This window comes from Staurois parvus, unplaced genomic scaffold, assembly GCF_062004578.1.
Source record: "Staurois parvus isolate SC_StPar_1 unplaced genomic scaffold, SC_StPar_1.0 ptg000299l, whole genome shotgun sequence".
In the NCBI taxonomy this organism is placed as follows: domain Eukaryota; kingdom Metazoa; phylum Chordata; class Amphibia; order Anura; family Ranidae; genus Staurois; species Staurois parvus.
The window spans coordinates 18347532-18361938 of NW_028318095.1; the positions used below are offsets into that span (position 1 = coordinate 18347532).

At 42.1% G+C, this 14407-nt stretch overlaps 1 protein-coding gene across 1 annotated transcript in view; it reads left to right on the forward strand.

Annotated features, from left to right (window-relative positions):
• Positions 1–14407, forward strand: part of NEK8 (NIMA related kinase 8) — a 108551-nt gene that overhangs the window by 22498 nt on the left and 71646 nt on the right. Inside the window, exon 3 of the mRNA XM_089682987.1 lies at positions 1926–2158. Coding sequence (XP_089539113.1) covers positions 1926–2158 — 233 coding nt within the window. The remainder of the gene's footprint in view (positions 1–1925; positions 2159–14407) is intronic.

A 14407-nucleotide genomic window follows, 5' to 3' on the forward strand; every position in this document is an offset into this window, starting at 1 on the left:
GAAATGAAAATTCTGGTATCAAAACTGAAAATTCAGGATACACTTGGCCGAAAACCAAAACGGACAATTTTAAAATTTTTAAAAAACATTAATTCATGTGGCTGCCAATTTTGCATTGAAGACACTAGAGGACATTTTTGATATAGAGTCTATAGAATGAGACTTTGCATCAAAGTCTAAGACATGATTTTGTATTGAGGTCGCTAGGGTGAGTTTTGCATGAACGTCTATGAGACAGGATTTGGCATTGAAGTCACTAGGGGGCTTTTTTGCATTGAAGTCAATGTGGATGTAACTTTGCATGAAAGTCTATATGAGACGCAATTTTATATTGAGGTCATTAGGGGGCGTTTTTGCATGGAAGTCTATGAGTCGTGACTTTGCATGTATTTTCACCTTTTTTCCTATTGGCAAAATGCCGATAAAACTTTGCTTGTACAATATGTTTCGGCTGCTGAAATATCAGTGCAGCCCTAGTTGGTATGTCTTCATACAAGGGCATATGTAGTAGCGATATTATGATATAGTTTAGCATATAGATCGTAAGAAGGCAAATCCGTGCAACTCACTGAAGGTCGTGCAACCTAGTCCGATAGAAATAAAAAGGATCCCCAAATCACTTATATATATAAAAAATGGTATCTATTCAAAAAAATGAACAAGTCAGTTTAAGTGCAAGAGCTATCAGGAGTGCAATGACCGGGTGAACTTGCAAAGAAAGAAAAATACAACCAAAAGGATGGAGGTAGTGCGGGGAAAAACCCCTCGTCAGAGTGGAGAAAAGAAGAGTCAGAGGAAGAAGAACAAAGATAAAAGACGGGGTAGAAGGGAAAGGGTAGGAGAGTCTCGCCACAGGGGAACCACAGCTACTGTATGTTCCCATCCCATGAGGAGCTGGAAAAAGGGGGGCCATATAGACTTCGATTAAAGCTGGAGTAAAGCAGGAGATCGGTTGATAGTCTAACCACAGCTGTCAGAACGAAAGTAGCCTGTCGTGTTTGTCCTCCAACACGGTCATCAATTTTTCGATAACAAAGAAACCTTGAATTCTGGATTTGACGTCTTCAATACTAAACATTTCTAATGATGCCTTTGTTTTATCTTTAAGATAAGAGTGAAGTTCCTGTTTAATGGGTGAATATGTGGATGTCAGCAGTGAGTATGCCTTGAGGTGACCATATACTGTAGGCTGCCAAGCAGGTACAATCTGACTGCACATTAGTACCTGTGAAGCTTGCCAGCACCAAAAAGGGGAACATTTGCTGCTGCTTATCCCAGGGAGGATCAGCATTGATTTGACATATTTCCTAAACTGCCTGATTGTTCTTTCCCCAGACATCTACTATGTGCTGGGGTCAGGAGCTTTCCTTTGTCCCAGATTGCCGTATCATGTCTGTGGACACATTAACCGCTTGCCCGCTGCCCTATAGCAGAAATACTGCTACAGGGTGACAAGGCTGCGCAAAATCATGTATGTATATATACGTGATTTTGCATTTCCGGGTAGGGGACGCGCCCTATCAGCGCCACCATTGGCGACTTCAGCTGTCGCTCACCGGGTCCCGGCTGGAGATTCCATGCCAGCACCCAGCAATCGCCAATTATCACTGACGGGGGGAGAGGGTTATATGTAAACAATACAGATCTCTCTCCTGTAATCTCCAGCACACTGCTTTGTATTGCTCTGCATAGCAGAGGGTGAATCTAGAAATCTGTGTACAAATTATGATTATGAAAAATGTGGCTGAGCATGCAATTATGAGTTGAAATGTCTTCGGAAATTTTAATAACATCTAGGTTTGCATTTTCACTGGAAAATCTTATGGTTTTCTTTTAGACTGTAAGCTTTTACAACTTGATTTAGCAGATAAAAAAACATTTTCACAGAAATGATTAGAAAGTAATATGGCATTCTTGTTTTGCAGGTGGCACTTTAGCTGAATACATCCAAAAACGCTGTAATTCCCTTCTAGATGAAGACACTATCCTGCACTTCTTCGTCCAGATCCTCCTTGCTCTCCATCATGTGCACAATAAGCTCATTCTTCATCGGGACCTGAAAACCCAGAACATCCTGCTGGATAAACATCAGATGATTGTCAAGATAGGAGATTTTGGCATTTCAAAAATTCTCAGTAGCAAGAGCAAGGCTTATACAGTGAGTACACAGTGAGAAGACAATAATCCAGAGTCAATGATAAGCATACTAATATGTATGGAATAGCTCCATGGTGTAAAAGTAGGCAATGTTATCTGAATGACGGATTTCCATGAATGAACACACATGCATTTTTTTAGATGCATTTTTTAGAAAAGCTGCTCAGACTGGACAACTATCCTTATCCTTGGTGTATCATATTTTTTGTATTAGAATATCTTAAGGATTTATTTATTTTTTTAATAGAGCAGGAAAGGATTGTCTCATTTGTTTTTTACTTTCTGTGAGCATATTGGGGAGATTCTTCTTCTATGTTTGCTTTGGTTGATCCATTGATGGAAAACCCAGAATTACACAGTTCTCATAACCTGTCACCTTGTCACTTCCTCGGAGCTGCACCAAGGACAAAAAAAAGTTATCTTCCGTATGTAAACTACTAATCCTATCAGTCTCAATGTAATGGGGATAAAAAAAAAAATAGATATGTTATTGGTCCTGCTTGAGAGGCAACAATGGCTGCCTTTCGTGCATACAATATAGTGGATAGAGGAGGAGTAAATGTAGTCATCCAGAGCAGCGGTGCACAGTCTTTTTTTTAGTCATAGCACCCTTTCAAAGTCTACAAAATCCTGGAGGAACCCCAGACTAAAATGTATAAAATGTAAATGATAATTATCAGTGGGAAACCTTAGCCTAGGACTGCAATGGGCAAACTACAGCCCGCGGGCCATATACGGCCCGGCGGACCTTTTAATCCGGCCCGCGGAGCGTGGCAAACATCGGCTGTCAGAATGTGTGTAGGCGGGGCAGCGTGAGGAACATGAGGGGAGCTAGGCTCCTCTCACAGTCCGCCCTGAAGACCGGAACGGCGCGGGAACACGGCGAGAGGAACACGCAGAGCAAAGGTAAGTGAATTGACACAGGGGGAACTTGGCTTACTACTTGGGGGGGAATAGTACTGTGGGGGATGAAATACTATATGAGGGATGAATTAATATGGGGGATGAATTAATATGGGGAATGAATTACTATAGGGGGGATGAATTACTATATGCGGGATGAATTACTATGGGGGATGAATTACTATATGGGGGATGAATTACTATGGGGGATGAATTACTATGGGGGATGAATTACTATACGGGGGATGAATTACTATGGGGGGGATGAATTACTATGGGGGATGAATTACTATATGGGGGATGAATTACTATGGGGGATGAATTACTATATGGGGAATGAATTACTATGGGGGATGAATTACTATGGGGGATGAATTACTATATGGGGGATGAATTACTATGGGGGATGAATTACTATATGGGGGATGAATTACTATGGGGGATGAATTACTATATGGGGGATTAATTACTATGCTTACTATGGGGGAATATTACTATACTTACTATGGATGACACATACACATCATTCATCTACTCTTGGTCCGGCCCCCGGGTCCAATATATGAACCCATTGCGGCCCTCAAGTCAAAAAGTTTGCCCACCCCTGGCCTAGGACAATGCACAGAGCCAGACAGGTGAGATTAACTTCACATCGGAAGCATCCTCTCATCAAATCAGAGCCCACCTTCACATCAGATGTCCCCTCATTACATCAGAGTCTCCCTCACTTCATGTCAGATGTCCCCCCCATCATGTTAGAGGGTCTCATATCTCATCAGAGCCCTCTTCACATCAAAGGTCTACCATCACTTTAGTTTCCCCATTATGTCTGGGGGCCCCTCTATACATCAACAGCTCCCTATAAGTGAGCCCCCTCCATCACATCAGAACCTCCCTTTCATAGCATAGATCCCCTCCACCCCATCACTATAGAGTCCTCCATTACATCGAGCCCCCCTCATCACAAAGCCTTCTGGTCACGCAGAGTCCCCCCAATCACATAGTCCGCTGCTCACATCAGAGCCCTACCTTTTGGCTCCAGCAGTATGGCAGAGGGAGGGAGGTGGGGGGGAGTGGAGGAGGTTAACTTCCGCCTTCTGATTGCTGAAGGTGGTCCTGCTTGCCTCCTGTCCTGCATCAGAGTAATGTATTGCCATAGTGCGGGTGAGCCAGCAGCCATCACTGTAGCAATGAATGATGCCATGCGTCCTGGCCCTAGAGTGTCATTGGATCTTGCGGTGCCAGCCGCCGGCCCAGACACACCATGATAAATCGTGATGCTGATTGAGGAAAGTCCGTGTCCTGTGCCCGTGGCACCCTGGGAAAACCCAGATGGCACCATGGTTGAGAAACACTGATCCAGAGACAGGTAGTGTGTTAGTTAAAGGATTACCAGGTGAAAATAAAGGAAGAAAGCCTAAAAAATAAAAATAAAAACTCAAAACATCTAAGGACTGGGACTGGTAAGCTGAAGTATAACATATATTTTTTTTGGGGGGGTTAGATATGCTTTAATTCCTAAAGGGTTGCCATGCATTCTGTTTAGCAGTGAGCAAAGCTGTTTTTGTGGTAACTTGATATTTTTAGCAAAATAACTGTATGCTTTTGTAGCAGCTTCACATGTTGTTCAGCATATTATTTCCTTTTAAACACAATTTTTCTACATATTTCATTGGTGACTTACATAGGTTGTCTAACGTTATTATCCATTCCTGGGATTCCCCTTAGTCTCACCTTATTCTGCAGAAACTAAACACTACAGTTTAATTTGTTCACTGCTTGCAAACTGAGAACATCATTATTATATTAACACTAAATATAATATAATGTATCTTTTGTATGTATGTATTTATACCAGCCATTCCCATTAACACATACTAGAATAAGAAACCCAAGAAGAGTGTGAAATGTACTAAAGTGTGTAAATTGACTACTAGAAAATTATACTCACTAGTTAGATTTTAGTATACTGTTACTATTTAAACTGGCATTAAGGTGAGGTATATACATCAGCTCACCAAGGTCCACTGATTACATTTATAGTGGCACTATAGGAAACCGCAAAAATGACATACAGTGCTGTGAAAAAGTATTTGCCCCCTAGCTGATTTTTTATGCTTTTGCATATTTGCGACTCTTAAATGAGTCAGGTCATCAAACAAGTTTTAATATTACACAAAGAGTAAATACAAAATGTAGTTTTTGAATAATGATTACATTTATTAAGGGAAAAAAGCTGTCCAAACCTGCCTGGCCCTATGTGAAAAAGTAATTGCCCCCTAAGGCTTCTTCCACACTGATCCGCTTTTGGTGTGTTCTTCAGTTAAAAAAAGTGGAAGAAAGCAGCATCCCTTTAAATCCTATGTAGCTCATCACACTGGTCCTTTGAGCTTCAGCTGAGGTTAAAAAAATCCTGCTTGCTGTACTTTTGGTGCAGGTTTGGTCTGGTAAAAAAAAATCTAAAACACATCCCTCCTTTGGAGTGAATTGAAACCACAACAAAAATGCATAAAAAATGCAATGCACCTGTGGGATGTTCTCAAACCCCTGTATACAGAATTGCATGACAAGGAAAATCACATTATATTTAATAGTGCCTTCTAATCAACTCAGCACAGCGCGATTTTGGAAAAGGTTCAGTGCTATTTCAGCTCCATAGACTTTTACATTATCTCACAGAAATCACATCAGCATAGATAAGAAACATTCCTATAGGACTTTAGCCACTTGCCAACCGCGCTATAGCCGCATGAAGGCTACAGCGCGGTTGTCCAGTTCTGGGAGGGGTTCATATGATGTCCTCCCACAACACGCCCTCCTGCGCACCCCCAGAGACGTGCACCCGGCGATCTCCGTGATCGCTGTGTCCAATGACACAGCAGATCACTGGGTAAATGCAGTTGCCGGATATTGGTTGCACTTTCCTCACGCTGTAACAGCGTGAGGAAAGTACTGCCGATAACTGGCAATTGTCAGCAGATCGGCACTGATCATCAGGGCACTGATGATTTGTGTCCAGCATTGCCACCCACCCGTGCCCAGCAGTGCCACCCACCAGTGCCCAGCAGTGCCACCCATCAGTACCCAGCAGTGCCACCAGTCAGTGCCTAGCAGTGCCGCCAGTCAGTGCCGCCTATCAGTGCTGCCTATCAGTGCCCATCATTGCTGCATATCAGTGCAGCATCATCAGTGCCACCTATCAGTGCTGCCTCTCAGTGCCCATCAGTGCTGCCTATCCGTGCCACCTCATCAATGCCACCTATCAGTGCCCATTACTGCTGCCTATCAGTACCCATCAGTGCTGCCTATCAGTGCAGCCTCATCAATGCAGATAAGTGTAGGAGAAAAATTTACCTGTTTGCAAAATTGTATAATAGAAACAAAGAAAAACTTTTTTTTTTTGCTTTTTTTGTTTATAGCACAAAAAATAAAACACCCAGTACCACCAAAAGAAAGCTCTATTTGTGTGAAAGAAATGCTAAAAATGTCATATGGGTACAATGTTGCATGACCACTCAATTGTCATTAAAAATGTGACCGTGCTGAAAGCTGAAAATTGGCCTGGGCAGGAATTGCCCGCTAGGCAAGTGATTAATGGATTCAGTTTTTTTTTTCAACCATCACCTCGCCACCCTGGTCATCCTTCATCCATGGATTTTGATACATCTGCAGATATAACAGCAATTGTGGAGCCTTTCTTTGATCGATTGATTGACCAACCATTCCTTCTGGGTTCAGATGCTGATCTTCCCTGCACAAGTGATTGTAAAAGAATTCCCTGCAGCCCCCACCCCCCTCCTATACTTACCTTACCTTAGCCCAATCTAGATCCAGCGAAGTGTATGAGAGCTGAGGTTCTCTCGGCTCTCTCACTCGTTGGCTCAGAGACAGCAAAGGGAGGCTGTGAGGCTGCCACTGACATACAGAGAATACCAATCAGCTCACTATAGGGCAGGGGCGGACTGACAACTCATGGGGCCCCCGGGCAATAGGGGATCATGGGGCCCCTGTGTCCTTGCCCAAACTCAAAAAAGCCTATGAAAAAGGTACCAGGGGCATCTCATGGGCCCCCTACTGACCATGGGCCCTCGGGCAGTGCCCGAGTTTCCAAATGGTCAGTCCGCCCCTGCTATAGGGTCATTCAGCAGGGTGAAGTTGCCAGAAGCCCAGGCGGATCAGGGTGGCTCCTTGCAAACCATTGTACAGATGAGATAAGCATGATGTTTGTTTATATGAACATTTACAATCACATTTTGCCTGGAGTTTAAGTTTAAAAAAATAACCAAATAAAAGCATGTTTGAGTAATTTTCTGACCTTAGTGTATTTTGATTTCACATTTGTTTTTACTCACTAGTGTAACACAGTCACATACTCTGTTTTCACTTTATACACTCATAGCTGCACTGCTAATAGCAAGTCAAGGTCGTAAATTATTATTGCATTATAATTAACAAGTTTAACTTCCTATTAGCAGTGCAACTATGAGTGCAAAAACTGATTAAAGCAAAATTCACCCAAGAAAACATTTTTTACCTTTCGTCACAACCCCTTCATCCCGCTTAAAGAATTCAGTGCCATTACTTTATAAATAAAAATGTTGAAAACATTTTGTTGTGCTGAACTGCAGCACCTCCTGCTCTCTGGCCTAGGCCAAAATGAAGTCATGCCCTGTTGCCTTCTGGGATTCTCTGCAATATAATGCAGGATAAATCATACCACAGGTGTTTGGATGTAGCAAAGAGTTTTTGCACATCTGTGCACGCACTGGGGCATCTCTGCACATGTGCAAACAAACCACAAAGCCCCATAAAGTTCTCTGCTAGGATCAGGCATGGTATGTCCACGTTTGTGTGGAAATACCCCACATATCTGCAGGTATGCCGCAGGTCCTAAGGACCTGGCAGAGACCTGCTACGTATCTGGCAAGTGTCAGATAATGAAAGGTAGCAGTGGCAATAGCAAGTGGAAGGATAACAATATCTCTGGGTGAAGTTCTGTGTTAACTGGTGCACATACAAGATATGTTCAGCCCTAAATGCAGCCCCTATTCCTGCAGCTTCAGGCTTCAGATCAGCACCAATGCATATAACCTTTAGTCCTCATATCATCCCTAGTTCATGCACCTTCAGACCTTAGATCAACCCCCCGTGCATGCACCTTTAGATTTCAGACTTTTAGTGACGTCATCGAGGTAGGTGGGCCACATTTTATAATTGACAGCCTAGTAAACTGCCTGAATACATGTGGCAGGATCTGCTAATGCCTGAAATAAGGGGTGAAGATTGTCTGGGTGCAAAACACCAAAAATACAACACACAGCTGCATAGAACATTTCAGTAAGAGAATGCCCTCATCTTGTTAGAGTCAAGGCCTTTAGTAACAATGGATGTAAATAGGTGACAAGACGATGAGACAGGGTCCAGAGCTTATTATAAAGATTTGTCTTCAACTGATTCAGAATGCATGTTGCTGATTACACTACAGAGCAGTGCAAGCTTATACTATTGTTTTCTTTAGAAAACGCATGCTATATATTTTTTTATTATTTGATTAAGCATTTCAAAGTATCATGGGATGAAAAATTAAGAACTAAAACCTTGTCATGATTTACTTTAATATCCTATTTGCCGATTCTGTATGGCCTTGCTTAGCTCCTTCGCCTCTCTCCTTTATTCCCGTTAGCTATTCATCATTGATGTTGATGACTCTAGAATTACATGTCAAGGAACTGGGTGGAAAGAGCAAGCTTGCATATATTTACTCTCCCCGTGTTCTGATTCAGCTAGCATGCTCTGTGTGGACTTTGACCCTCAACTTAGTGAATATGCACAGGCTGTCATCAGAATTTCACACCAATTTATTCATAATGTGACAGCTTCTCGATGTCATTTGTTGCATATTGACAGATATAGTTGTTTATTTCCATGTTTTATGTTTACAGAACTATACTGCGGCAAGGTGGATATAAGATGATGTAATAAGTACTGTCATAATAAGTTTTTGTTAAAGCTTAACTTGTCAACCTAATGGCCACTCACCATAATAAAATCGTGTGCAGGTACTGTCAACAATGGAATTTACTGGCTGGAATACCTTTATGCTACTCACCTTTGTGGAATAGCACATGTTTCTACCTCCACTAGCATACTTCCATCTTAGCGGCTCTACCACCAAGATAACCAGCTGGTTATCCTACCCTATACTATCTACACTGTTGGATTATGGTTCATGTTGGACGTGGTAGTCAGTATTAACCTTCTCATTTCTACTATAGCTTACTTCATTCTATCAACAGGATAGCCTTAAATGATCAGAGGTGTTGGTGACACCTTCAGAAAGGAGTCCATCCTGTCTCTGAAACATTGGTGGTTTTGATTTCTTCTATGTTGTCATTGCAATTAAGACCTGAATTCTTTACTTATTGATGTGCTGCCCATTTTTAGTCTTTGATTCCACGGTATCGCCACTGGCCTTGTACTCTCCCTAAGGTCTTTACAGTTATGATATGAGATGGATTTTTTTCTCATATTTTTATTGCTGTATGTGTTCCCACTGGGGAAATTCACCTTCCCTTCACCTGGAGCAGAAAGGAAATCCAAAATGTTATAGTTGTCACCAAAGGTGTGGGCTAATTTTCCAGTGAGAGCAGTATAAGAGGGGATTTCACTTACTTTTTTCCCACTTCCAGTTACAGTTGCAAGAAAAAGTATGTGAACCCCTTGGGATTATGTGGAGTTTTGCATGAATTGGGCATAAAATGTGCTCTGAACGTCATCTAAGTCACAACAATAGAAGAACACAGTCTGCTGAACATAATACTACACAAACATTAGATTCTGCCATGGTTTAATTGCACATAACATGTAAACATTCACAGTGCAGGGAGGAAAAAGTATGGGAACCTTTGGACTTAATAACTGGTTGACCCTCCTTTGGAAGCAATAACCTCAACCGTTTCCTGTAGTTGCAGATCAGACCTGTACAACGATCTGGAGTAATTTTGGACCACTCCTCTTCACAAAACTGTTTCAGTGTAGCAATATTCTTGGGATGTCTGGTGTGAATCGCTCTCTTAAGGTCATGCCACAGCATTTCAATTGGGTTGAGGTCAGGACTCTGACTGGGCCACTCCAGAAGGTGTATTCTGTGCTGTTGCAGCCATTGTTTTGTTAAATTACTTGTATGCTTTGGGTCATTGTCCTGTTGCATCACTCATCCTCTGCGGAGCTTCAGTTGGCGGACAGATGGCCGTACGTTTTCCTGCAAAATGTCTTGATAAACTCTGGAATTCATTCATTCAGCATCTGATACATTGTTCAGATCTAAAGGTAGAACAGAACTTAAATAGATGAATATTTTGAACATGATTGGAGTTCCGTCTTACCTCTTATTTAAAACAGTAATGCTGTCTTTAGGCAGGTAAAAATTAAACATGCATTCTTCTGTATTTACCTGTATAGAAGTAAAACTCACAGCATTAGCCACGTGACTCCCCCCCGCACCGCTGCCTTCAACCCAGCCAAAGCTCTAAAGTTGGCCATACACATATAAATGTGTTTTGTTCAGCCTACTGGCAACATGACCACCCTTGTAGCAAGTTTCAGATAATGTATGGCCAATGTGGCACTGGACCTAGCCTGGTGGAGTGCTAGATAAATATATGAAATGTTTTTACAGCAAATTACTATCAGTGCAGTTACACTTCTTGTTGTAAGCCCCCAGATTCCCTCTTAAGCTTGGCCATACAATCAAAATTTAATCTGTGTGTGTCCTTCCCTGCTCAACAAAAGAGAAGAACATCTCAGAGGAACATGCCAGAAAATTCACCAACGATCAGAAGCTACAGTCAACTGCAGCCACTGATCAGTATACCCTGATAGTGGCGGCTGCCGCTGTCATCATACAATGCCTCAGCTTGGGGGGAGGTGGGGGAATTCCTCAGTCCACCTTTGTATGGATGGAGGAATCTGTTAGTCTTCTTTTGTTCAGATCACTGTCTGAACAAATTAAAAAAAGATTAATCTCGTGTATGGGCAGCCTTTTAGTCTAATTTTCACCTGTCTCCAATCTATCAAAGTCTTGGCTGTGCAGCCTCCTTGGAGTCACCCAGACTCCAGATAATGACGGGAGAAGATAATGACGGGAGACTGTGTGGTGCTGAGTAGACTGTACTTTACGGAGAGTGTAAGGCTGGGAACCTGTACTAGAGGAAGGGGAACTGACAAAAATAGAAAGTGCAAATGCACTTTAAGTGTGGTTGCACTTTAAAGGTGCAACTACAGCTATTTTTAAAAAGATTAAAAGTCAGCAGCAACATATACTGTAGCTGCTGATTTTTAATAAACAGACACTTACCAGGACAGGGGTCCAGCAATGTTTTCACCCAGGCTGGTTCTTTTCTGGTCTTCGTATCTCCAGTGCTGCCAGCTTGGCTGTGAGAAGCCAGATGTGACTTCATGCTGTTTCACAGATGGCTTCCCACTGCACATATGTGAGACATGCTGCGCTTTTAGACTGGTTCTGCAGCCTCCTGGAGCATGTCACATGTTCCAAAAGGCTGTGGTGGAAAGAGGTGGTTGAACTTTATCAATTACCGCCTAGTCAAGAAATGTTGAAATGGGAGCAGTTGCCTGTCAGAAAAAAACTACCTGCTTCCAGAAAATAAACTACCAATAATGGTAGAGGAGGAGGAGAACCGAACTTTAAGGGTTAGGGTTAAGTGTAGGGTAAGAGTTAAGTTTTGGCGATGGATGATTAGGGCAATATTTTGGGGTTTCTCTTAAAGTGTTACTAAACCCAGGACCCTGCATTCACTATGTCTGGTCTCCCGCAGTACACAGAACATGGAAGTGCAGTTATTTTAGTAAATATAAACTGCTAAATACCATTTCTCATCAGCAGTTAGAGCAGACTTATGACTTCTATCAGTGTCCAGCCAAGCATTGGTTAAAGCATGTAGGAGGAGTTTTCGTTTTGCTCTAACAGGATGCAGAACACCTGACCTCTGTCTGGAGGGCTGATTTGGCCCTGTGCTGATCACATGCACTCTCCCAACCTCTCTACCAATACACACCAAACTGAAAACTCCAAACCCAAATTCTCCTGCGCTTGAGGATGGACTCAGCATGGGCTATGGCTACATCTTGGATGTCCTGGATTGTGCACTGCTTGCTGCCCTTAACGGACCGGGATAGTCCAAATGCACTGGATATAAAAAAACAAACAGAGGGCACACCGGCCTAGTACATTACCGTAAAAAACATTTATTGAAGAAATAAAAATAAGTATCATACTCACAAATGACATAAATGTCAAAGGCACATTGTAAAGAACTGTCCAATCCACACTACGTGGCCATCCACAATGGGAACCCTGGACTTCCAATAGGCTAATACGTTTCGAGGACTTGCCTCTTTCTCTGAACCAGGGCCAGATGTTCTTCAGGGCCAGGGCTCTGAGGAAGAGGCAAGTCCTTGAAACACTTTAGCCTGTTGGAAGTCTAGGATTCCCAGTGTAGATGGCCACGTAGTGTGGATTGGACAGTGCTGTTCTTTACAATGTGCCTTTGACATTCATGTCATTTGTGAGTACAATACCTATTTTTACACACCAAACTGAGCATGTGCAGAGTGTCTGCACACGGATATGTCTTATCAGGAGATAAGAGGGTGACACTGGAAGAAGGGGAGGATCAGAGAAGTCAGGATCAAACAGCGTTTTTACACAATACAGAGAATTAACCCCTTAGGTTGGTTCCATAGTAAGTATAACAATCATTCTTTACTGTATATACAGACTGATTTTACTGTTGAGGGTTTAGTAACACTTTAAGTGGAAATATGTCAGCCAGAGTGAATTACACATTTTCATTACAAAACTATTTTATTTTAGGCCAAAGATGAAATTGTTGATTTCTCTTCATTGTTAGTTTACTCCTATATACAGTAATGTTCATTTAGAAATAGGAGAATCAGAGACATCTGTAGGTCAGACACATGATGTATACTGAAAATATGTTTTCTGACATTTCAGTGTCACAACTGTCAGTTGTCTCTGCTTTCTAGGGATCTGTCCCAGATTTAACAGGTTTGCCCTTGGAAACGTTCTTTGTTTTCCATGCTCTGTAAAATTTAATCTGTTTTGCAAGTCAGATTAAACTTTCAGAATTGTTTAATGCTTTATGTGTCTCTTAATGTGGAACTTCACTCTCTTATTTATTTCTCTCTTAATCAACATCGACTATTTTTAACCCTTATGCTGCTAGCATTAGTAAATAGGAAAGTATATCATATTCACTTGTTTTATAACTTTTTTTTACATTTCTTCAGTTACCTCCTGGTTTCCATGCCTAGACAAATGATGTCAAACATCTCAGCAGTCTTAAAAAGGGGAGGAGGGGTTCTCTTAGCTAAGCACACCCTCCTGCCTGCATGCCTGAGCTAAGGGAAGATGGATTCCAGGACGTAAATGCTACATGAATCATCTGCCCTTACACAAGATGGTCATGGCCAGAAATGCTAGGGGGTGTTTTTCAAAGAGATTTCTCAGCACAATAAAGCATGGAGACATGGATGGATGGGTGAGTTTGTTTAGAATATTATAAATTAATTAGCGTTTTTTTTTTGGTTTGTGGTGCTCAGATGCAGTGTAGTTCTGCTTTAACTTTCATTTAATTAGATAGGGGCATTTAAAACTGAGAAATGTATTTATATTTTCGGATGGATGGATGGTATTGAAAAGAATAAGGTACTATAGCTGAACATCAAAGTGTTACCATAACTTACTTTAAAGCTGAACTCCAGGGGTCATGGCTAGGGTGTATTCTTACTAATTCGGCTTGGCTTTTCTTTCTCCCGCCATCTTGAGGAATATGACAAGTGGCAAAAGCTTTGGCCCAATCCCCCACACTGTCGATCTTGTGAGCTCTGAATCCTCAACAGTAGATCACTCTGCCATTACATGCAGCATGGTCACACAGACAGAAGAGCTGGAGTATGCCTCACTAGACTTCTTTCTTCACAACTCTGATGCAAGCCATTACCAGCTGCCAATCCATCCTCACCTCTAAGATTGATCATGTGCACAGTGAGCTTAGTGTGATTTGTAAGGACTTGGACAAGTTTAGAGAGCGCCTCACTGAGGTGGAACACAGGGTTTCCTCCATGGAAGATATCCAAAGAGACCGTGTGGCAGACCTCATATCCTGAAGGTTAAAGTAAAATACCTACAGACCAGATGCTGAAAACCGCAATTGGCTGAACAACATGTGAATCCTTGGACTCCCCGAAGGTTTGGAGGGCTCTGACCCAGTGTCCTTCACTCAAAATCTGCTTAAATCTCTCTTAC